Below are 26,111 nucleotides of genomic sequence, written 5' to 3'. Positions count from 1 at the left end.
AAGGCCCTTCGGGCATAGTATACTGAGGGACTTGAAACAGTGTAAAACCACTTGGGTTGTACATATTGACTGGAATGAATACATTGTAGATCATAGATCCCTACAGTGTGGATACAGGCCCTTCAGCCCCACAAGTCCACACCGACCGTCAAAGCGCCCACCCAAGCCCATCCCCCTATAACCCACCTAATCTACACCTCCCTGAACACTATGGGCAATTCAGCATGGTCAATCCATGCAGCCTGCACATCTTTGGACTGTGGGAGGAAACTGGAGCACCCGGAGGAAACCCACACAGACACAGGGAGAATGTGCAAACTCCACACAGACCATCGCCCGAGGGTGGAATTGAACCCGGGTCCCTGGCGCTGTGAGCCACAGTACCACCCAAATTTTCATAAATGGGAGTAAAGAAAGCCAGATTGTAATTAATGATAAGAACATTTTCACAGTGATTCTTATTACTGAGTCATTTTCATTATTTATTACAATACCAACAAGGTTTAAAAGATACAACTCAAATTGAAGTGTTTGGAAGAATATTTAAAGTGGGCAATTCTTTGTGATTTTATCCATGCTTTTATCTATGTGAAATGTTTAATGATGGCCTATATCTCCATCTTCTAGGTTTGCATTTTCTCCTAATAGAGCTAAATTATTTTCAACCTCCTAATCCAGCCAATACATTTTTCCCATCTTGTTCCTAAACATCCGCACCTGTTTTTCCAACTTCAACGGTATATAGCTGGCAAAAACGGAGCCAGATTCATGGAGTTTGATTTAATTATGTCTTGCAGTATGCATTGATTAATTTTAAAACAAAAATCTTGCAAAAGTCATTGACATCTTCCATGGCTGTCGCTGAACTGTCAAAGGGCACTATAATGTGGAAAGTAGGAAGCCGATATAAATATTTTAGTACTTTAAGTCAGAGGTGCTTCTTGGCAAACTCCTGATTGGCATATACAGACAGTTCCAAATTGCTGTATGCTATGTGGGAGTAAGTACTAACATCTTGATACATTTTTGTGAAGTTTGTGAAGTTGGATGTTTTTCGCAATCGTTTTCCATTGGCATGGGTTTGTGCCCGTTCTAAATTTTGTTGATCTGAGTAGCCCACATGGCTTTCAAACTAATTTTCTAAAGGGTTTTCATATTTGGCCAGATGGCTTAGGGGGTTGATGGTCACAAATGTGGCTCAAGTTAGTCTCACTAAAGTGCAAAGCTGACCTCACAATATCATTTAAGTAATGGGGCTCATTGATTAGCTGACCACAGCAGCCGGGAAAGCTCCATTTTCTGTCACAGGAGCTTTGCAGTCTGCACAAAGGAAATGAGTTAATCTTGTCCTTTGATATAAAGTAATGAGGAAAATCTTCCAACTTCCTACTGAGGTAAAGAGCCCCGTATGGCACTGTGCCTGATAATATGATCATTTAGTTAAATGGTCAGGAAGTGTGCGCAGCATGCACTGATGTACAGAATAAAAGTGGAATAGCTGCAGTATTTGAAGTTTTGATTCATGGAAAGAAGCTGACAGCAAAGCCTATCCATCATCTGTAAGGCACAAGGCTGGAATGTAATGGAATACTGTCCTCCTGCATTTTTGGTGGGGGGGTGGCGCGGAGCGGAGCGGAATGGTGTGCACTCCAGCAAGTCTCCAGAAGCTTGATGTCATTCAGGGCAATGCAGTACTCACCCAACACTGACAGTACTATCTACCGTGTACAAGTTGTATTGCTGCTTTCAGCATCATCTTCCAACCACAAGGTCAGCAGAAGCAGAGGAACCCCATCACCTGCAACTTTACCTCTTGGGTTATACAGTAACCTGACTTACAACTTTATTGTATTTCTTCACTGCAGCTGAGTCAAATTCCTGGAACTCCCTTTCTAATGACACTGTAGGTGTACCTTCATTGAATACGTTGCAGCAGTTCAAGAGACTAGCTCACTACCAGCTTTTCAAGGGTAATTGGCACTGGGCAATTAATGCTGATTTTTACCATAACTGTTCTTCTAAAATGAATAAAAGGAAGCTCATGAATTAGAAATAGTGTTTCTGTGGTCAAATTGCACACAATAGTTAACTGATTATATTTCCTGTGACATGTGCAAGGCATTTGCATTGTTGAATTGTGAAGTCTGTTTGTATTCTGTAATTGTATTTGGCTTGCAAAAGCGAGCAAAATCTCATGTTCCCCAAACTGCTAATGTTCCATCTGCTTGTCAAAAAAGGAAAATAAATTGAGGGCAAACAAGTATGTATGTAAACAGACAGTAAGGGCTTCTTTAAATTTGTGAAAAAAGAGAGACCAAAGAGAATATAAGTTATAGATTCGGGAAACAATGATGGGAAATCAGGAAATAGCAGAGGAGCTGAATAAATAATTTGCATCAGTCTTCAGGGTGAGGACATCCAATTTCAAATTTAATAGTGTAAAGTTACTAAACAGTCAAGTAGAGTCAGTATGGCTTCAAGAAGGGGATATCTATTAAAGTTCTTTGAGGGGGTGATAAGCTTCATAGATAAAATGAAACTGGTAAATGTATATTTTCAAACGGGGTACTAGTAACCAGTGAAGTGCAACAGTGATCAGTGCTGTGGCCACAGTTATTTACAATATATATTAATGACTTTGAAAGCAAATGTACTATTGCCAAGTTTGTGGATGATTCTCAAATAGGTAGGAAGACAATTAGTAGGGATGACACAAAAAATGAACAGATGGATTATAGGCAAGTTGAATAATTGAGCAAAAACCCAATAGATGGAATGTTAATGTAACAAAATGTGGCAGAAAGAATGGAGGAGCTGAATTTTATTTACATGAGGAAGATGCAGCAGGGTGTTTTCGAGCTCTTTGTGCATGAATCATAGAAAGCTAGCATTCAAGTTCATTAGGTAATAGGGATGGCATATGGACTATTGGCCTTTATTTCAAAGAGAATGGAATTATTTTTAAGAAGGGGAGAGGTTTTGCTGAAACTACACAAGGCACTAGTCAGACAACCGCTGGAATGCTGTGAACAGTTTTGGACCCCTTATCTAACTAAGGAACAACCACCTGGGATAGAGGCAGTTCAGGGAAGGTTCACTAGGTTGATTCTGGGTATGGAGGTGATTTTGCTCGAGAAGAGTTTGAGTAGGTTGGGCATGGACTCATTGGAGGTTTGAAGAATGAATGGCAATCTTATTGAAACATGTAAGATTCTTAGGGGGCTTGACCAGGTAGCTGCAGAAAAGTTTATGTCCACTTGTGGGAAGGATTAGGAACAGTGGACATAATCTCAAAGTATGGGGTTGACCATTTTAAGACAAAGTTGAGGATTTTTTTTTCCTCGGAAGGTAGCATTGGAAATAGTTATCAGTTAGGGCTGTCAATGTTGGGTCATTAAATGTACTGAAAATAGAGTTAGCTGTTTAACCAGTAAGGAAATAGAGGCATGTAGATAAGGCTGGAAAATAGAATTGAGAATTATCATGATGGCATTGTCAAGCCAGATGGCCCACGCTGGCTCTTACATCTTATGCTTAGTTTCTGTGGCATCTGAGTCCGAATTGTCAAAGTGGATGGGACAAACAGCTCTGGTTCCTAAACTGGTAACATTGTGCAAGGTCAAAACTGCCTGTCAATCACTTGTAATGTCTGCCTTTTTGACATTGGCCTAATTCTCTTTCAAACTTTTCTCTACAGATTTAATTACCTGTTTGGATAAAGGGAGCCACTTTACAGAGCCTGAGTTCAGGTGAGGATTCTAATGGGTTAAGTTTAGAATTTGTTTTAATGAAGTGAACAAAGGATGTTTTGAAGCTGTGTGAGGGTTTCCTTCATGTTTTCTGTAATGGAATGTAGGATTTTAATCTGGATAGTGTTTCCTTTTTTTTAAAACACTGTAAAATTGGCTTTCAGCAGAGAAAACCAAGTTTGATCCAAAATAAACTAAGTTCAATGTATCATTATTAACAAAAATTTCAGTAATTGCAGAGACTTATAATTCACTAAAAGGCTGCGGTTGATGTTTATTTTCTTTGTGAGTGGTTATTCCAATTCACTGGCCGCCTCTGTGCTATATTATTTTTTCCTTTGCACCTATCAAAATGGTGGCATGGTTTCTGCATCAAGCACTAACTCTAACAATGAAGACCACCATCACTTTCAAAAATAAGTTTCTGCAGCCTCCTGGCCTATTAGGTTTGTTCTTGGCAGTATCCACCTATACATGCTACCTCAACCTCTCTGTCCCATCCTTTTGTGATTTTAAATTTCTCTACAAGTCCCCACTTCTTAATGATAACATCCCCCACCTTTGTTTTAGGCCTTATTTCTGGAGAGGTTGTTGCTTCATAAAGTACAGGGCATATTGTCTTGCATACAGACATGAAGACACTGATACTGTTGGATACTAACCAAAGTTGTGAGATGAAAGGACTTGGCCTCTCTCAAGGATAAAGAGGAATTCCTTCACCGGTGTTTAATCATATTATCCAGTGGTGGTTCAAGGGCACCATTCTCTGACTTAGGAGAACGGAGAAAATATAAACACCAAACAGGATGATTTATTTATTTGTTCAATTAATACATGGGCAGTAGTTATATTTAAGGCCTTATTTTCAGTATCATTGTGTTTAGCTTTCTAAACTGTCTAATGCTATCTAACTTATTATCTTTTACTGATAGCCAGGTTGCAAAGCCACTCTGAAGAGTGTTCATGGTTCAAATTATAGTGCATTTCAGCCAAGAACACCATTGTTACCAACACATTATATTTGATGTAAATGTACATGAAGCTTGATATTGTTTGGTCAATTATTAGGCATGAAATCACACTGAGCAAGAAAACATTCAGTAAATTTGTAGATGAAAATAATTAAAATTCATCAACAATTTGTAACTTGGCATAAATTAGTAGGACATGCTATTACAATGAAATGTGGAATGATGTAAATGTGGCAATTAAAACATCCAGTTGGACCTGTTTGCTGAGTTTGAGCCATTCAGTTACTTTGCATTACACTGTGCTCAAAACATTGGATCTTCATTCCTGTTGTGCAAGAGTTTTGTAAAGGCTGCAGGTATGAACAGAACTGAACTGGCTTACAATATTCTTCTGTTTACTTTAGAAATGTGTAGAAACTGCTGTAGGGCCCTATAAGCTAGTCAGAACAAAAAGATCTTTCAATTTGCACTTTTTAATTTCTTGAAGCTGGGTTATGAAATGATTTTAAACCTGCATATGTCATAGGTTTTGTTTTAGACTTCTGGAAAATTTGTTTTTGTTTTTACTTCTTTCGATTGCTTTTTCTTCTACATCAAAGTGTTTTGGAGAAATGTAAAATTTATTTTCAACAACCTGAAGTGATACAAGAATTTCTCTGGAATTCATTCTTGTGGACCTTGAGGATGAGAAATTGCAGAGGAAAAATCGGAGAGAGATCCACTTGTGCATTTCATGGACTTGACATTAGTTCTTGATCCCTCCAGAGCTACAGAGAACATTTGCCTTTGCAGCTAGCTCGCAGGAACAGTGCGAGATGGAAGCCAATTGAGAATTTAGCTCGCCTTCTATCAACCTTTGCAGCTGCACAATGCAACAAGAGTTATTGACTAATCATAGCCATCAGTCTCTATCAGTTGGTCTTCACCAGGCCAAGATACGAGATGAGGAAAACCTCCAGTGGTGGAAATCCTTTGGAACCAGATGTCTAGAGGCATTTAATCCTCCCAGGAGGCATTTCTCCAGGTCAGAATGGTGCCCTCAAATCATGTGTCGCCTTGTTACATAAACTGAAAATGAATCTTGAGATGATGGAACACTGCTGAGACTTGGCGCTGACCTAGGTATCATTGTATGACTTTGCCATCTGTGTTACGCTTACATTAGGTATTGTGGCATTGGAAAATGCAAGTGCATCAATAAATTGTCAGTAGAGGTCCTAGCAGCTTCTTCAAGACTGACATTTTGGCATAAAAATAGGCTGTCCTGTATTTCAACTCTTTGTTGATGTTTTCTTCAATTTGATCTTCACTCTGCATACTCTGCGATATGTTTTTTTTAAATAACTGTCTGCTAAGAAAGCATACTTATTCTACTAAAGCAATAGTTTGTAAAAGTGGTTTTTACATTGTAACCAGCCTCTCTAAAGAATCATTTCTGATCTCCCCTTTTTTTTCCTGATTATGCCAAACTTGCGCTCAGTTATTGTTGCCTCACTGACTCTCTGTCCTTAGAACAATTACGTAGTAGGTTATATTCACAACTTGACTTTTTTTTTTCTTATTCCCAGCAAGTATTGTCCTGCAGGATGCTTGACCCCTTTTGGTGACATTTCAGGAACCATCCCTCACGGCTATCGAGATGTAAGTAGAGAGAGGATGAGATTGACAGACAGCAAACATGTTGTTGAATATTAGCCGAAAGAAAGTGTTTGATTATGATATACGTTATGAATACCCACGTGTGTCCTGAGATCCACAGTTAATTTGATGAATATTGCAATAATTTAGATGTCACCCAGTTATTACGATTTGTTATTTGTGATTGTCTTCTGTTAACTGTTTCTTTACAAATTGCAGTTTTTAAGAGTACAGGGGCATAGTTCTGACAAATATACCACTACTGTCTGTGTTGTAATTACCTCTTATAAGGCATTTTTCACTTCTCCATATTATGAATAATGGAATGTATCTTTGAGAGTTGCAGGCACTGGCGATCACAGTTGTGATTTTATATAATCTCGCGAGTTGAGAGAACCAGTATGCTATTGACATTTTAAAAATTTATCATTCTTTACATCATCTCCATTTAAACCAAAATAAAAGGAAAGAAAGACTTCACAAGCTGACAGTGTAGATCACTTTGACCCACTTTAGTTTATCCATCCAGAAAGAATCCACAGATCACCATTTCACCAATGCCTTAATAATTTAAAGGTTTCACCTCTTCCTTGTGTTGGTCTATCTGTGCTGAATTAAATTCCCATTGAAATCTTGATTTCAGTAGAGTGTATTTAATCTAGCAAGATTAAAAAGCATTTAATGCCTGATCAAGAGACTGTGCATCTCACTGGGGGCGTGCTAAGAGCCAATTCTGGTCCTTGCTACTGACCTTTCTGCCCAGTGAGCCCTGTCCTGCCCATTGCTTAGAGTCCAGCAATGAACCATGGCTTCTGGGTGTTATACCAGCACTAGCTACTATCTCCTGAGTGGTGTTGCTGTTCATCAGAGTTGATAGCGTCTGATTAGCCGGCAACTCTCGACATAAGACACACTTGATCATTCATTCATTGCTGTTTGTGGGATCTTATTAAGTGCAAGGTGACTGCTATGTTAATCTTTATAACAGCATGACAACCCTTCAAAAGTAATTTATTGCCTGCAGTGCTTTGGGAAGTTATGCATGTGCAAACAGTGTATTTTAAGTGTAATTATGTTATATAGTTTAGTTGAAGAGCATATTGAAACAAAATGTTTCGCGGTTTGGAACCTGACAATAGTAAAATAGTTTATGTAGTGTACGTCAAAATGGGTAGAAGTTTACAAGCATTCACTTAATGCAACCATTTATGTATTCAACTCCAAACAGAATTTATGGAAGTAGAGTTAATATTTTTAAGGCAACTAATTATTTGAGGCATTTAAGTTTTGGTAAATAGTAACTTCCCATATTCCATTAAGTAGTCCAGGTAAAGGATTTCTCCCTTTCCCGCCAGCCTTGCTATTAAATTAAAATATCCCCGAAGCTAGTTTCCCAATTTTTAAACTTGTAAAACAATTGGGAGGTAAAATTGCTGTTCAAAATTACACCTAGTCAAGACTGACCTCCTTTCCTTACTGAGCTGTTCAGATCCAGATTTTACTGTACAAGCATTAGTGTTTTACCACTAGCTCTCAGAAACAATACCTGTCATAGAATCCTACAGCATGGAAACAGACCCTCAAGTCCTACTAATCACACCAACCATGTTCTCAAAGTAAACTAGTCCCATCTACATGCGTTTGGCCCATATCCCTGCAAACCTTTCCTATTCATGTACTAATCCAACTGGACCTGCATCCACCTCTTCCTTGAGCATTCATTCCACACTCAAATCACTCTCTGTGTAAGGAAAAAAAATCCCCCCCCAATGTCCTTTGTAAAACGTTCTCCCCTCTCACCTTACAAGTATCAGAGGAATGTTGTAGGCATTAAGTGGCAGCTCTAAATGAAACCTGAATTTACTTGAAGTTTGATATATTCATCAAAAAGTTGTTATAATCTTACTGCTTAGTGGAAATAACAGAGTTTATACGGGTTCGGTGTGTTTCGCAAGCACCTTGCAAACCTTCCAACATACTGACCTTCAAATATCTTTCTGCAAGATACTTATATTGGATTGTACATTCTCCAACTTATTCCAATACCAGTCTATTCAACGAGGTAGACTAGGTGTAGATAGTAGGCTTATTTTTTGGTGAAATGATCATGAAACATTGTTTAGATCTTGACTGACATAAAAGCACTAACTGTTTCTAAAACAAAAAGTCTGGGTGAAAGAGTAACTTTTGTTATAGGTGTGCTTTGTGGTAACAAAAGTAGCATTGTCAGTTGTATGTAGGATTCTGGTAATATTTATTAAGATACAGTATTTCTTAAAATGTAGGACACTACAGCATGGTGACAGTTTTTTTCTTCACATATCCCCAGGCATGTTCTTAATGCTTAATTACTGAAACAAATGTTCCAGTTTGTGTCAGAAGAGCCTTTCGACACAAGGCATTTGTTACTCTGCTCAGGGAAAAAGCACTTAATTGACTATAAAACACTTTGGGACATCTTGAGGTTATGAAAAGTGACATGTAAATGCAAATCCCTTTTTTCCAATGAGCTGGAACAAGTCAGATTCATAGATTAAAAAGCATATTTGAACTGAATTTTTTTTCGGTAATGGGAGGATCTGGAGTTTTGTTTGTGCTGCAGTAAGTTGAGATCACTCAGCTTTGTGTAAGATGTTCGGTAATTCCCTACTGGAGATGACAGTATTCACGATGAACTGGCCCAGAATTAGCTGTACCCACAGCCCTGTCAGTTGGTTCCAAAGCTTGGCTGTTGGAAAACTTCTTTCAGCTATACAGAAATATTCACTTGATGAGGTTTACTGGGTCTTGCCTTAAGAGTGTACACAGAAACAGCTGGGTTCCAACAGTCTGCAGGAATAAATGGAGCAGAGGGCACAGAGTGCACTCAGGCAGTTCACTCCTTAGCCTTACAGAGTGCTGACTACATGCATTCCACACAGTGGACTCATCCGGTTGATTTCATTGAATACCAAAGAGAACACAAAGGTTAAAGAAATATGAAACCAGTAATGTCATTTGAGTAAAACTTGTTTATTCAGAGGCTTTGTGGAATACCCCCCACTGAATTCATTTTAATGGTCTGATTTTTTTGGGATGAGTCGAACAAAAAAGAAGACAAGCCTAAACTTTTGGAAAAAACAGTTAAAATTCCTCAAGCCTTCAAAAGTGAAATTGAATAAGTAAAATTGATTTAAACTACTGCCCTCCTGCACTGTGTTTGTCTCTTCCTCTCATTGTCTCCACACCCACTCCCACGAGCCTTTTCACCTCCTACAACTTCCTGCAGCTGCTGACTGAGTCAAATTACTGATTTTCAGATAATTGAGAGCCCCTCCTCAGCCTATGGAAAGCCCACTTCTAGCAGAAATGTGCTATGGCATATTCAAAGGTGATGGATTGCCCTACACTGGGATATTTATTGCATTGCAGATAGTGTCAAGACAGTCTAACTATTTAACTCATTAGATACTGACCAGGCTAAGCCTGGGTATAGTTCAAATAACTTGTATTTATCTAACTCCGCATCATTTTGAAGTGTTCAAAGTGCTTCACATACAGTGGATTACTTTTCAAAGAACACTGACAATTATCTTACAGTACAAACACAAGCCATTGTATTTTTTAAAAAGAATTGACTAATTAGTGCCACTTATCTGTCTCTCCAATTGCTCTGATAATTTCCCTTTTGCAAATATGTATCTAATTCCTTTTGAAAGCTACTATTGAAGCTGCTGCCAACTTTCCAAGCTGAGCATTTCAGATCTTAAATGATTTGCTGCAGAATAATTCCCCATTAATAGTTCTTGAGGATCCTCACACTATTTGAACAGCCTTCTCAAATGTCCTGTCATGCTGAAAGATTTGTGTTCCTGTCCAGTTCAAACTGATCATGTCCTCACTACGTCATCATCAGGCTTGTGTCAGCTTCCATCAGAAAATACATGTGCGTAAAGTGCCCATTAACAGGATTCTGACAGCAGCAAGGCACGTTTGGCTCTTTACTCGCCCAAAACCTTCATTTTCATTAAGTATATTCAAGGCTGAAATGGACAGTTATTTAATCAATAAAGGAATTAGAAGTCAGAGTCATTGAGGTCTACAGCATGGAAACAGGCCCAACCTGTCCATGCCACTCAGTTTTTTTAAATTTAAATTGTTAAACTGTTCCTATATCCTTTCAATAGTACGGTGACCAGAGCTGCAGGCAGTACTCCAAATGTGGCCTCACCAACATGTTGTATAGCTGCAGTAAGACATCCCAACTCGCATACTCAATGCTCTGACCAAAGAAAACTAGCATGCCAAAAGCCTTATTCACCACCCTGTCTACCTGTGACTCCACTTTCAAGGAGCTATAAACCTGTACCCCTAGAACTCTTTGTTCTATAATACTCACCAGGGACCTACCATCTACGGTGTAAGTCCTACTCTGGTTTTCTTTACCAAAATACAATGCCTTGCACTTACCTAAATTAAACTCAATCTGCCATTCCTCAGCCCATTGGCCTAGTTGATCAAGTTCTCATTGCATTCCCAGATAACGTCCTTCACTGTCCACTATACCACCAATCTTGGTGTCATCAGCAAACTTACTAACCGTACCTCCTAGATTCTCATCAAAATCCTTAATATAAAAGATGAATAACAGTGGACACAGCATCGATCCCTGTGGCACACGACTGGCCCCAGACTCCCAGTCTGGAAACAACCCTGTACCATCACCTTCTGTCTTATACCATCAAGCCAATTTTGTATCCAATCGGCTAAGTCTCCCTGTATCCCATGAGATTTAACCTTACTTAACAACCTCCCACGTGGTACCTCGTCAAATGCCCTGCTAAAGTCCATGCAGACAACGTCTACCACACTGCCCTCATCTACTTTCTTTGTCTCCCCTTTAAAAAATTAAATCAAATTCATGACACACGATTTCCCATGCACGAAGCCATGCTGACTATCCCAAATGAGTCCTTGCCTCTCCAAAGGCCTGTAGATCCTGTCTCTCAAAATCTCCTCTAACAACTTACCCACCTCAGACATTAGACTCACTGGTCTGTAGTTCCCAGGCATTTCCCTGCAGCCCTTCTTAAATAATGGCATAAAATTAGCCACCCTCCAATCTTCGGGCACTTCACCCATGGCTGTTGATGATACAAATGTCTCCTCAAGGGGCTCCACAATTTCCTCCGCAGCCTCCCAAAATGTCCTGGAATACACTTCATCAGGTCCTGAGGCTTTATCTGTGTTAATGTGTTTTAAAATTTCCAGCACCACCTTTCTATAATGTGGACACCCTTCAAGATATCACGACTTATGGGGAGAGGCCAGGAGAGTTGAGTTGAGAATTATCAGATCAGCCACGATCTCATTGAATGGTGGAGCAGACTGGATGAACCTATTTCTGATCTTACATTTTATATTCTTATGTTTCATAAAAGTTATCTAATTAAAATTTTGCAATGACAATGTGAAATAAAAAATGCATTATTTGCGTGTAGAATCCATAATTTTTTTTAAAAATTGTCTTGTGACCATTTTTGGAAAGAACATTTTTGTGGGGAGACAGTTCAGGAAGCAGACACCAAAGACAACAGAACCAGCTGAAACCAACTCTTCTCAACGGGTCAGTTTTAAGTGGAAAATGCAATATTATGCATTCCACATTCTAGCTTTATACACTACAGTCCAATGATCGTTTATTCCAGCTGTGGTCTCTTATTAGATAAATGTGATTGCACAGTGCCTGATACTGTACTGACTTGTAATATGTGGTCAGGCTCCCACGCTTGCAGGATTCTTAGCAGACCCTGTTTCAGTCATACCAGTGGTAAGACCCAATGTACTCTTCCAACTTACGGTTTGAAAGTGTTGTTACAGATGGTGTTTTGTGGGAATCTGTCAAAGATGCTGTGTGGCTTACAATTTTTTCACGGTGTTATTCGAGTCAACGTCAAGTAGCTGGTCACACTGTCACTGCTCCAGAACAGCTGGAAGATGTAAAACAGATACCAATTACCAGGAAACATCAGAATGTAGGGCTGAACTTTTGCGCCCAGATTGGGTCCACCATGCCCTGATGTTTCATGGCTCTGCAAGAATAACTCAGAAGAAAGTGTTCTGGAAATTGGGATTTTATTTCAGGATTTTTGGAGGGGTGTGGGTGGTGGTTTTGGAAGAGTGTGGAGGTGGGTTGGTCAGATGGCCTGTCTCAGGACTTCGCAAATCTATCTATGTTTTTCTTTCAGAAAAGCAATAAACAACATCCCTCCAGTCCTCAAAGCTTCTCGCACACCTCATGCTCCATCAGTGCCAACTAGTGCTGGTTTTCCACTGGAGACCCACTGGACCCTCCATGCTACCCTAACATGCATGGCCCTTTATAACCCCATACCAAATTTAGTGCCCCCCCCCCCCCCCCACCCGCCCGCCCACACAAATCCTTACACTTCGCTTGCCAGATGACTCAGTGTGCATCATTGGCCCATGCTGCAATGAAGTAATAAAGTTCTAAGTGTCTGCTGCAGAATTTTTAAAAAATCGTGAAAACAGCCACTCCATTTAAACACCTAAACTACACATCCCTGATGACAGCAAGCATTGTAATTCATGGTCCTTTCTTAAAGAACTTGTAATTATTTTGAGTTGTCAATCAAACTGAAATGGCAAGCACTGACAATGAAGGGTTGTGAAATCAGTCATCTGGCTATAGTCCAGGTCTCAGCGACGGAATGAAATAGCAAGCAATGATTTGTTTCCAAAGACTTCAGAAAAATTTTTTCAAAGGTTTAAATGGCAAGAATTTTAAACTCCTTCACACATTTGACAGTTTCTCCTGAAACTTCTGGATGCTTCTATCAACAGTTTCAATGATTTTCACAGTTTCAGTGGGCTGGACATTGTGTACCTTCTCCTTGTGTTTATAGGGCATTGCGACCGTGTGAAGTAGGTCAGGCAGCTCATCCACTGTCTTCTTACCTACTGCTGCGTTCATCTCCATAATAGAGGATGGATAGATCCCAAGATTGGCAGCTGCCTGCCATATGTAAGCAAATAATTCAGGGTCAGTTGAGCTTAACAGAAATTCAGTAAAAGTAAGGATGTTATGCTTCAATTGTTCAAGGCATTGGTGAGATCACATCTCAAACTCTGTGCGGTTTTGACATCTTAATTTATGGAAAGATGTGAACACATTGCAAGCAGTTCAGTAGAAATCTGCTTGATTGACACCTGCAATGAGCACAAATTGAAATTGATGGTCAAGCTTCAAAATGTTAACTCTAATTCTCTCACAGATGCCGCCAGAGCTGCTGAGCTTTTTCAGCAATTTCTACTTGTGTCTCTGATTTACAGATCCACAGTTCTTTTGGTTTTTACCTAGAATGAGCAGGTTGCATTGTGTTAAAGGGTTGGACCAATGACACTTGACGATGCTGGGGTTCAGAATAACAAAAGGGTGACTTGATTGTAGGGAAATAGATTCTGAACATTCTTGAAAAGTTGAATGTGGAAAGGATGTTTCTTTTTGCAGATGAGATTGGAAAAGTATGAGTCCAGTAACTTAAGATTTGCCCTTTCAGGACGGTGATGAGGGAATTTTCTCTCATGAAAAGTTTTGCAACTTTGTGACTCTGCCCCAGAAGGTTGTGGAGGCTGGATCGTTGAACATCTTAAAGTGGAAATAGATTATTGTTAAGTAAAGGAATTGAAGGATATTGGTCAGGGGGGGGGGGGGGGGGGGGGGGGGGGGATGGATGGAAATGTGGAATTTAAAACACAAGCAGATCGGCCATTGTTGTATCGAATGGCGGAATGGGCTTGTGGAGCCAAATGGTTCACTTGTGTGCCCAACTCATACGGTCGCTTAATGAATTTTAAAGTAAACAACTTTGTATTTAAAATATATACACAAATGCCATCAAAATGTTTAAGTTTCCAACTCCACCTGTAATTTCTAGCTTGAATTAAGAGAATACAAGGAAGGTGAAGCATGTTCTTTCTCACCTAGTATTTTACAAAGGTTGAACAAATCTGATGATCCCTGGTTATTCCTGATAGGAATTAGTGTGGATTTGCCTCTTTATCTTATCTCTTGCTACCACTTACCTTCCAGTGCAAGTGCAGCTCTTCTGTTCCTACATTATCTTAAGGCACTGTCCACAGATAATGAAAGAACAGTTAAATTTGCCTGTCTAGACCAAGAGGCCCAGACCCAAGGCTCCAGAGGTATGTAATAGCATCCCTGGACAGCTCAATTGGAAAATACATTAAAAATATTGCCTCAACACTAGCAGCAAAGTTAGAGTGGCATTCAACTGTGGATCTAAGAGCTTGAGACTTCAGTTGGAGGCAGACAGCTGACCTGTTTGTAGGCTGTGCAGAACCAGTCAATTATTTACTTATTTCTCCAACCACAACTTACCATTAAGGTGTCCAAGTTTATTTTGAGTGAATTCCAGCTCTAAGCATGAGCTAGGAAAGTCTGAGCAACTACCTGGTATAAAAGACAGTCATACCAAGAAAGCTGGATGTGTTTGAGAACTTGTCCATGAACTGTGCATTCAAAAGATATATACCAATGTGCAAAAATATACAGCTGTTTACAACTGGAAAAATTATCAACCATTAAAAATTGCTTTACAGTCATCTTAACACCACAGTAATGGTTAACAATGTAAGCACACAAGGATTTTTTAAGATCAGGAAAATATCATCGCACCCATCAAGATTTCTCTCAGTTCTCCACCTTGAATTCAGTGCAAGATTGATAGAAGCCATGGTGAAACAAAGTAAATGTCTGCTTCTCACCGTTTATGTTGTTAAACATTACACTCAGTTAGTATGGTCACACTGCAGTTCCAGTGGGAAATCTGATCAGAATTCTAACTAGCTCTCAAGAGTCTTCCCTGCTACCTTTTTGATGAAAACAAAATGCTTGATTTACATTAAAGCCTAATACCCAGTCTTTAAGTGAACTGTCTCAAGTTTGAACTCTTGATCTTAACCATAGCAACCAATTTAGCTGGATCAACGGTAAGTAAAACAAAAAACTGCCTTGAAAAGAAAAGTGAAAACAGACCTGGTGTGGCTGCCTGAAATATTGCATGATTTTGTAACTATTTAGTGTTTGTGGTGAATGTGGATTGTCATTTCTTTTCCAGTCGTCTTTGCTGTGTATGGCTGCTGTTCATGCTGGTGTCGTGTCAAACTTTCTGGGTGGCCGGATCAATGTTGTCTTGAGTAAAGGCATTCCATACTATGAAAGCACTCTTGCAAATAATGTCTCCTCAAAACTGTAAGTTCATTCATTGAGGGGGAAATCATTTAATGCTCTGACCATTTGTTTATGAGATTGGGGGAGTGACAAATGCATCTTCTGAATAAAATGTAAATTGCTATTATTTTCAGTCCCACAATTTCATGTTAGCTTCCTTTGAAAATCCCAATGGCACCTTCTTCATCTTTGTTGGCACAGGTTCGTGCAACTTAAAAGGCTAAATAATCCCTACTGTATCACACATGCAAATTCAGCCTAGGTGAAGGCTCTGCATTTAATTTGCTCGTTATTTCTAATATCTTTCATGTGAGTGGGGGGAGGCAGAAATTAATTAATCATCAACCTGATACCTCATTGGCATGGTGTAGCCGAAATTGGAAACTTAGAAAGCTAAAATAAATAGAACCTAAAAATGCGAATGTTGGTCAGTCAAATAAAAACAAGAATAGACAGAAATACACAGTAAGTTGATCAACATCTATAGAAGAAAGGTTAAGGCTTTGAATATAGCCTTGCATCAAAACTGAAAGCTTCCACCTCATCTACCCAAAATACATGGATTCAGGTAAGGTGAAATAGAATATTTTCGAAGTACAAAACCTCGCCCCAGTCCACCCATTTCTGATTGGAATAGGGGCACACAACCAAACTATTTCCAGGACCACATAGGACTCTTATTTTAAAATGTCTTAATGAGGCTGCTGCCTCAGATTTAGATGATTTTCCAGAATTAACCCTGACCAGCCTTCTTGTACGTTAAAAGTATCACAGTGAGAGTGTTCCTTCTTAGCTCACCAAGTACCATTTCTTCCTTGCCTATTGTTATGGACCAGATCAATCCCCCTCAAAGCAAGACAAGGAGATAGCCTCGGCTCTTAATTTTTCTTACTTTAGTGGCAAGTGTAAGGAATTGTGTTCCTGATGCAATTTGCTTGATGAAATTGCTTGGCTTTAAGCAAGATACACTTTATTTTTACACTGCTGTTAAAATATTGAAAAAGAAGGAAGTGGCTTAATTGTAGTGTTCTCAAAATGCTTACCAAAGTAATACATTTATTAACTACTACTATGTTCCAATATAGCAGCATCCTATAAACACTCTTGGCAAAGGCAAATTCAGCAAAAATAGATCTTGCTCACTCGATCTCCAGACCAGGAGAAAGGAAAAACACTTGAAAGCAGAAAAGAGGGAACTCATGCTTTTGCAGTAGATAGGAGCTGGATGTTCCTAAGAAATCCCAGTTCACCAACTGAAAAGCAAGACCTGCAAACCCTGGGTCTGTGTGTTCTTGCCTCCACCCACTTATTATTTTTTGCCTTAAAAGAAACCAAAGCTAGCTACATTGCTCGGCTCAGAGCAAACACCTGGCCTCCAAGTTTATAACAATTGTTTTCAAAAGAAACATGAAAGAAGAAATCCTCCTTAAAGCCACATCTTGTAATGTAATTCCTGTCTGAGATTGCAGATCAGCTTTTCTCTCTCTCGCGCTCTCTCTCGCGCTCTCTCTCGCGCTCTCTCTCGCGCTCTCTCTCGCGCTCTCTCTCGCGCTCTCTCTCGCGCGCTCTCTCGCGCGCTCTCTCGCGCGCTCTCTCGCGCGCTCTCTCTCTCGCTCTCTCTCTCGCTCTCTCTCTCGCTCTCTCTCTCGCTCTCTCTCTCGCTCTCTCTCTCGCTCTCTCTCTCGCTCTCTCTCTCGCTCTCTCTCTCTGCAGGATTCTGATTCTGCATGTAGCCTATGGAATGTTCTCCCAGCAGTCGGTGAGGCTGGCTTCCATATGGGAAACTTGGTGAGGAGGGGATAAAAGGCTTATGCTTTAATGTTAAATCTGCGTAACTTGTGGAGCCTGACCAAATTGGCTCCAATCCCATCCCACTCTTAAATCTGTCCCAGTATATTTGTGATCCAATGATTGTGGTACATTTTCCCTGCTTGAACCTCTGAGATATTCTTGGCAATATCATTCACATTATATTCCCCCAGCACCTTTCCCCCATTGTTCAGCGCAGATATTAGACTTCTACCTCAAAGTTGCATCCTGAACTTCTCAACCAGTGACTTTTCTTACCATTTCTGCTAATAATTGCTGCGTGGAAAAGGTATTGTATATCTTGTGCTTGTCGATACCTCTGTTTATCTGCCAGACCAGTGGGATGTCATTTCCTTTATGCATATAATTTCTTAAATATCCTATTGAAAAGTAATAGAATTACTTTTAAACACAGTATGAACAACCTTCAGGAACTTTGTCAGAATATGTAAAATGACAAATTCTGAGAAATCTTCCTTTACAGTACTGTATAATTTAATCTATAAGTTTTTCTTTAATTTTACAGTGGACCATTATCTGCTAGCCTGTTCACATTCAAGACCAATGGTGAGTATTCAGTCAAGGAAGTATACAATGACTTTATTTGCATTTTACCTTAATAAGATAGTGTCTCCCAGTTTCTCAATACAGCATTCTACTTAACACTAATATCTTTGCAAGTCACTCATGTTGCCCTTTGACATAGTATACCATTATTCTAATGCACTCGTCTATATTTTGTAGGTGTAATAATCCCATTTTCCTTCGGTTCACTCAAGGAATCCATAATGCATGCTGGAGACAGTTCCAAGGGTTGGAGCAATCTTCATCTAAATGGCCATTTTACATCAATAAGCCTCCAATATATCGGGATCCCCATGATTTTGCTGTCTTGTATGTACATCTTCCAACAAAGTGGTTGGAAGCTGACAAATATTTTTTTCCCCACTCTACAGCACTAGAAAACAGAGGCCAATTATAATGTTGTAACAACTTGCTCAGCTGGGATCAGCTGATTTGGAGCATTGGTCTGAAAACTTCCAACTCTTTCTGTGTCAGTACTTGATCAAATGCTGCTCACAGGATTCTGAAAGAGCTTGGCAGGATGAGCAACGAAAAGGTTGTTTTCCCAAGCAGGAGAATCTGGAACATTGGTCGGGGGTGCGGCCATTTAGGACTGAGTTGCAGATGTTTGGAAGTGAGGTTATGGATGCTGCGTTGTTGGACACATTTAAGGCTAAGGTAAATTTTAGGCCTCAGGCAAAATCAAGGAATATTGGGTTTGAGCAGTGAAGAGGAGTTGAGGCAGAAGGTTGACCATGATTTGAAAGGTAGACAAAGTTTGAGGTCTATTCTTGCCTCTATTTTTTGTGTTCAATCAAATCAAATCCTCTCTCTGTGTGTAGTGATTGGAACGAGGTTGGTTGGATGAATCTCATTGAGTCTGAGATCCCTACTTGGGATTTTTAACCTGGGCCAGTCAGGGAGTTCTGGATGACAAATATAAACAGCAGACTCGGGGATTCTCCTCACCCTAAGCTCTGGTTCTGAGCTAGCTGGTCGGGGTCTGTGTACTGTGCATGTGCAAGTAAAGGGTGATTTGGTGACAAGATATCTGCCTCTATGGAGTCATTTCGCTGTAAAAGTTTGGAATTTCTAGAACAAAAGCACACCTCAAAGGCATCCAGTAATTCTGCTAGTTGTCATTTGAAGGCTTAGTTTAATGAGATTGGGCAGGGTATTGAGTACAAGAGTTGGCAGGTCATGTTGCAGTTCTATAGGACTTTGGTTCGGCCACATTTGGAGTACCGTGTACAGTTCTGGTCGCCACGTTATCGAAAGGATGTGGATGCTTTGGAGAGGGTGCAGAGGAGGTTCACCAGGATGTTGCCTGGTATGGAGGGTGCTAGCTATGAAGAGAGGTTGAATAGATTAGGATTATTTTCGTTAGAAAGACGGAGATTGAGGGGGGACCTGATTGAAGTCTACAAAATCATGAGGGGTATGGACAGGGTGGATAGCGAAAGCTTTTTCCCAAAGTGGGGGACTCAATTACTAGGGGTCATGAGTTCAAAGTGCGAGGGGGAACGTTTAAGGGAGCTATGCGTGGAAAGTTCTTCACACAGAGGGTGGTGGGCGCCTGGAACGCGTTGCCAGCGAAGGTGATAGATGCAGACACGTTAGCGTCTTTTAAGATATATTTGGACAGGTACATGGATGGGCAGGGAGCAAATGGACACAGACCGTTAGAAAATAGATGACAGGTTAGACAGAGGATCTTGATCGGCGCAGGCTTGGAGGGCCGAAGGGCCTGTTCCTGTGCTGTAGGTTTCTTTGTTTCTTTGAGATGACACAGGAGAGGATATTTTGGATTTTGATTGGATGATGTGACAGATTTGGATGTTTCGTACATTAAACTATGAAAACAAATGTTGTCGTTGTTGACTAAAATACTGCCATATTTGGGGGCGTGGGGGGAGACAATGGCCTAGTGGTATTATCGCTGGACTGTTAATCCAGAGACCCAAATAATGTTCTGAGGACCCAGGTTCAAATCCCGCCATGGAAGATGATGGAATTTGAATTCAATAAAATATCTGGAATTCAGTGTCTAATGATGACTGTGAATCCGTTGTCAATTGTCAGAAAAACCTATCTGGTTCACTGATGTCTTTTAGGGAAGGAAACTGCTATCCTTGCCTGGTCTGGTCTACATGTGACTCTAGACCCACAGCAGTGTGGTTGACTTGTAACTGCCTTTAAGGATGAGTAATAAATGCTGGATTAAGATTTTTGAGAGCAATGCTAACATCAAATCTTGGGGATCAAGTGGGAGGACAGTTGGACCGACACACATGTTGTCCATGGAATTAGATCTACCAGCCTAGAAACTCTACGCTTGATGAACCAACTCTGGACAACCTAATGTATCTGGATGCCCGGTAACCTCTTCCCTCAGCTGTTTGTTGGCCGACGCCTGAAGAATAGCCAAAGGAAAAGGAATAAGGATACATTCAAGGTCTCGCTAAAGCATGGAGGTATTAACACCGCTGAGGGAGAGGAGAAAGCTACTGACTGCTTGACATGGAACCTCCTAATCCATCAACATTCAAAGCACTTTAAATCTCAGTGATTGTACAGTGGCAGAAGGAGAATGAGAAGGAAGCCAACCCAGGCCTCTGGATTCTCTTTTCCCATGCAACAATCTGCCCACCACGGCACAAAGCCTTGTGGATCTAAAATTGGCTCCTCAATCATCTAAAAACTCATCTAGCCCGACAGGTGCCATCCTTGATTTCAAGGAACTGTGACGTATGCAGCAAGTAAATGTGTGCTGTACCAGAGCATCCATTGGCCATCCCCAACCAGAGAGAAAGTAGGTATCTAACCCCTTGACCATTAAGCATTACAATTACTAAATCCCTGACCGTCAGCATCTTAGTGTTGCCTTTGAATCAACCACAACTGTAGGTACTTGAGCTAGATAGAGGCTGAGAATTTTACAATAGATAATTCACCACCTGACTGTGCAGTAATTGTCCATTATTTCCAAGGCACAAGTCAAAAGTGTGATAGAAGTACTGTCCATGACTGGAGCAGTTGTAACAAAACTCAAGAAGCTTGATCGCAGCCTAATTTGATATGCATCCATCCACTCATCTCTTAAACCGAACTTTGTTAAGTGCCAGTGGCCCATAGTAGCAGTATATGCCATCTACAGGATGCACTGTAAAACTTACCCAGGCTTCTTAACTGCACCATCCAAACCCAAAGCTGATATTACCTGGAAGCACGAGAGCAGCATTTGTTTGGGAACACGGTCATCTGCACATTTCCTGCTAATTCACACAGCATGCTCATTTGCAATGCTGTCAATATTCCATCATTGTTGCTGCGTACAGACTCTCTTTCCCACCCTTTAAAAATACTGCAGGTACACCAATGCTATATGGCTCCAAGCACTTCACGACGGGAGTTCACCGCCACCACTCAAATCCCATCAACAAATTTAAAGGGATAGGTAGTACTGGAAGTAAAAGTTCTTACCTGATATACTGCAAGCTGTTGGTCTTTGCCTTTTCTTAAAAATTGTGTAGTTTTACTCCCTGTATGTACTTGGCAGTTAGCAATCTGATCATTTCAGACATTTGTTCTGTGGTCTATAGGTTGCTATGGAACACTGGGAATGGAGTCTGGTGTCATTGGAGACAGCCAAATCAATGCATCCTCTGTACTACAATGGCATGACCCTTCGGGACAGTTTCATGTCTGGGGACCGGAAAAGGCTCGCCTGAAAAAGCCTGGTTCACCCTGGGCTGCGTTTCATACTGATGAACCACAGTGGCTACAAATAGACTTGAAGAAAGAGAAGAAAATAACCGGTAACTTGACTGTCTGAAACATGTCATTGGAAAAGATTGATTTTTATATGTAGGCCTGTTAAAAGTTTTAGGTTCGTCATCATGCGGAATGTGTTTTCCTTATATCATCTGGTGACCCTTAGCCTTTACTCTGAGTGGGGAGCCTGGCTATAAAATGGGACACCTGGAATCGGGTTCCTTTATATTTTGCTGGTGTGAAGGACGGTTTCTAGAGAAGGATCTGAAGGCTGGGTTTTTAAAATAGATAGATGCATCATCCTAGATTTCAATGTACTTTGCAGCGGACACAATTTCTGATGGCTGGAGCAATGAGGACTGAATACATCTATCTTGTATAAGTGTGAGTTGAAGTAAAATATTAATCTGGGGCAGCGGATAGTTAACATTCCATTGGAGAAAATCATGGGAGGTAGGTAATCCATTTGAAATGGTGTACATGTAAAATGGGATTGCCCTCCACTGCAAAGCTCTGAAATCTGCCCATCTAGACCTCATCACCTTTATAATCCTCTTCCTCATTTAGATCTTTACCACATTCCTGTCTGATTTCCCTTATGTGACCCAGTCCCAAGTTCTGTTTGATAATGTTCCTGTGAACTGTCTTGGGGAAGCTACGTGAAAGTTGCTAAGAAATATAGTGTGTAAAGACTACCATAAAAATGATTATCATTTGCACACATTAATGATAAGGCTGTGGATTAAACAGCCCGCATCACATAGAAAGACTCACGGTGGCCGTTCATAGAATGGCAAGGTTAAAAAACTCCAGGAAGGAAAAAGGATTGTAATGTTTGGGTTAAAGGTGTGGGTCTTAAGGAGGTTTCTAAAGTAACTGAGGGAGTGGGCAAGTTGAGTGTGAATTCCAGAGCAGAAGTGTAGGTGATTTAAGGCATAAAAGACTTCCATTTACATAGCACCTTTCACAACCTTTGGGTGCCCAGAGCATTGCTCAGTTAATGAACAATGGACAATGCAGTCTCTGTTCTGCAGACCTCCAACGTTGAGGCGAGATGAACCAGACTGAGCCAGATTTATGATCTACCTGAAAATGCTAACACATTACCTTTAGATGCTATTATCAAACCTTAAAACTATCTATAGTTCACCAAATATTGTTGTAATTTGGGAATCAGGCATTTCTAATTTATTTTATGACGTGAAATTATTGAACAATAGACATTTCCAGCATGAATCACAATGTTACTGTGCAAGACACCAAGTTGAATACAAAAGTAGAGAGGTTTTCCTCTATTATATAAGGAAGTGGTGAGATCACATCTGGAGTACAAGGTATTTATTGGCCTGCTTATTTAATATAGGAAGTAAATGTGTTGGTGATAGTTCAGAGAATGTTCATTTGACTAATAGCTGGAATGGGGTGGTTATCTTATCAGAAAAAAGAGCACAGAATAAACTTCTACTGACTGGAGTTTAGAAAAGTGATTGAAACATCTAAGGTCCTGAGGGGTCTTGACAGGATGAACATGGAGAGCATAGTTCCTTTTGTGGGAGAATCTAGAACAATGGGTCACTGTTTAAAAATGGGGTTTTGTCCATTTAAGATGAGAAAGAAAGAAAAATAAGGAAAATAATTTTCTCTGAAGGATTGTATGCCTTTAGAAGTCTTGCCTTCAAAAGCCAGATAAAGCAGTAACCTTGCATATTTTTAACAGTAGTATAGATTCTTGATAAGCAAGGGGCTGAAATGATATGAACAGTAGATGGGAATATACCCACGATCGTATTGAATGGCTCAGAAGCTTGACAAACCAAGTCGTCTCCTCTGTATATTTGTACATTATGAAACAGTTATTGGAGCCGATCACTGTCTCAATCAAGTTGTATTTTATTCATTCATGGGATGAGAAAATCATTGTCAAGGTGAGCAGTTATTGCCCAATCCCTGGTTGCCCTTAAAAAGGTGGAAATGAGTGGCCTTCTCATGGTGTAGGTGTATCTGCAGTGTTATTAAGGAGAGCGTGGAGAATCTTAGCCCAGTAACAGTAAAGGACAGTTCCAAATCGTGATTTGGGGAACCTGGGAGTGACCCTATCCATGAGTCCCCTATCCTTGTTCTAGCCGGTATAGTCTGAGTTTAGAAGATAAGTTTAAGTAGCCTTGTTGAGTTACTGCAGTGTGTCTTGCAGATGGTATACATGGCTACCATTGTGTGGCAGCAGTGAGGGAGTGAATGTTTAAGATGACGGATGGGGTGTTACTCGAGCGGGCTGTTTGGCCTGGAGGTTTCAAACCTCTTGGAGCTGCACTTAAACAGGCAAGTTGAAGTATTTCAAAATACTCCTGACATGTTTGTTGTCTTTGCTGGATAGTCTTTTAGGATTTGGGAACTGGGTTACATGCAGCAACATTCTCAGCCTCAAACCTGTTCTTTAAAATAACATGACGATTTTTGTTTTTGGTTGTGTTCATCCAATGCCAATGCTGATGCACTGCTTCTGAACAATGTGCCCCACTATTTTCTTCTCTGTTAGTTTTTCAGTTTATAACTGAGAATATCCTGGGATTACACTCGAAACAGACAAAAATAGGGTCTTTTCCTTTCTAGGTATGCATTCCACCCCCGTCAATTTCCAAAATTTGTTGTATCCAGGAAATCCAATCAACTTGGGAATAGACTTATTACTTTTTCTCAAATTAACATAAGATGTGGCAGTACCTGGAATGGAGAGAATGCTTTTTACGAATTTTTATTTCATGCTAATAAAATTTGGTGTAATGAATGAATAAGTTTAGATTCATGATCATTACAGACATGTCATACAGGCCCCATTTGGAAGTCGAACTGTCCAAATTTGAAATTTATGTAAAACATTTTATCAGCACTGATGTATTACCAAAATACTGATTATGTTACTGATATATTTGCACAAAGGGTTGATTCTTGTGTTATTATCTATTATTTGTTTTCCTTTATTAATAATATGTAAGATCACATTTTAATACACCCACTTTCTTCTAATCCAAGAGGCTTTAATGAAATATGCTGTTGATCATTCTCCACCCAGTTCCCAGTATTAAATAATGACATTAAGACAGTAAGGTTAAGGAATGACTTTGCTCCAAACTAGCTTTACTGCTAGCCAATACATTTTCTAAATTTCCTTGCATCAATGAAATATTGATGCAGTAAGGCAAGAGCCACCTCACTCTCAGTAAGTGATTCCTAAGTGTAGACCCTTATGTTTAAGTATGTTGTTTCTGTCCTCAGGTATAATTACTACTGGTTCCACCCTGGGTGAATATTCTTTTTATGTCTCTGCTTACAGAATCCTGTCCCGTCATGAGGGGCAGGATTGGAAGGTATATAAAGAAGCCAACAGTGACCTGGACATGGTTAGTACACTAAAGTGAGTTGCTCTTTAAAAAAAGCAAAGTTTTTGATTTCATATATCTTCACAACAGCACTCTGCCATACTGAGTCTTAACTATTTCAGAGATGTTAATATTATTTATGCCTTTTTATTTGTGGGCTAATAAGGACTGAGGCGTTTCAATGATAAAAGCGCTGTTTGCATTTTAAAACAATATAATTTACTTTGCTTTCTCAGGACTTCAAAATGCAACAGTGATATGTTCATGATTGTGTCAGAAGAATAGTTATTTAGAGGGTTTGAATCTCAGTACTTTCCACTGGTATTTTTTTTATTGACGTGGATCTTTGCACAGAAGAAATCAATGGATGGAACCTTCTAAAATCCAAGCCACCAATGAGGTTTGAAGTTAGTAGGTGACTTGTGAGCAAATCATGAGTGCCTTGACTACATTTTCCATTTGTTGAAATGAATGGGTGAGATCTCCCAAGGCAATAAGCCTGAGGTTTTCTGACAATTCAGCCTTCTCCAATGTATTATTACCAACTGGCCACATGGCTAATTTAGAATTTGGATAGTGGTTGCATTATTGAATAGTAAATGGAAAATATGCAATTTTTGGTAATTATTGAGTGTGTGATCTCAATATTCATGTTCATGTTTTGACCTTAGTCACTTTCTGTGGCAGAGAATTCCACAGGCTCACCACTCTCTGGGTGAAGAAATCTCTCCTCATCACTGTTCTAAATGGCCCACCCCTGCTCCTGGATACAGGAAAGCTGCTGATTGCCTGGACAGTTCTGAAAATCAGGAAAATCAGGAAATTCCTTTGAGTTGGGATCTTCGTTGTTCCTAAGAGGAATTTATGGCTTTCGAGGCTTCAGAGTAGCACAAAATGGGGCTGCAATTTCAGAATGACCACAGTAGAGTTGTCAGTAGTTCCCCAGAGAGCGACCGCATCTACCGATGACAGCAAC

The 26,111-nt window shown here is 40.0% G+C and overlaps 1 protein-coding gene across 2 annotated transcripts in view; it reads left to right on the top strand.

Annotated features, from left to right (window-relative positions):
- The window catches only part of dcbld2 (discoidin, CUB and LCCL domain containing 2), a 109,056-nt gene that overhangs the window by 67,476 nt on the left and 15,469 nt on the right, over positions 1 to 26,111 (top strand). For both annotated transcript variants that reach the window (XM_048541424.2, XM_048541423.2), the window contains exons 4-9: positions 3,698 to 3,749; positions 6,289 to 6,361; positions 15,499 to 15,632; positions 17,947 to 17,987; positions 21,587 to 21,802; positions 25,032 to 25,156. In XM_048541424.2, the coding sequence (XP_048397381.1) occupies positions 3,698 to 3,749; positions 6,289 to 6,361; positions 15,499 to 15,632; positions 17,947 to 17,987; positions 21,587 to 21,802; positions 25,032 to 25,156 (641 nt within the window). The remainder of the gene's footprint in view (positions 1 to 3,697; positions 3,750 to 6,288; positions 6,362 to 15,498; positions 15,633 to 17,946; positions 17,988 to 21,586; positions 21,803 to 25,031; positions 25,157 to 26,111) is intronic.

This window comes from Stegostoma tigrinum, chromosome 12 (assembly GCF_030684315.1).
Source record: "Stegostoma tigrinum isolate sSteTig4 chromosome 12, sSteTig4.hap1, whole genome shotgun sequence".
Lineage (NCBI taxonomy): Eukaryota > Metazoa > Chordata > Chondrichthyes > Orectolobiformes > Stegostomatidae > Stegostoma > Stegostoma tigrinum.
The sequence above is the reverse complement of the archived record's forward strand: the minus strand, read 5'-3'. Positions and strand labels throughout refer to the sequence as shown.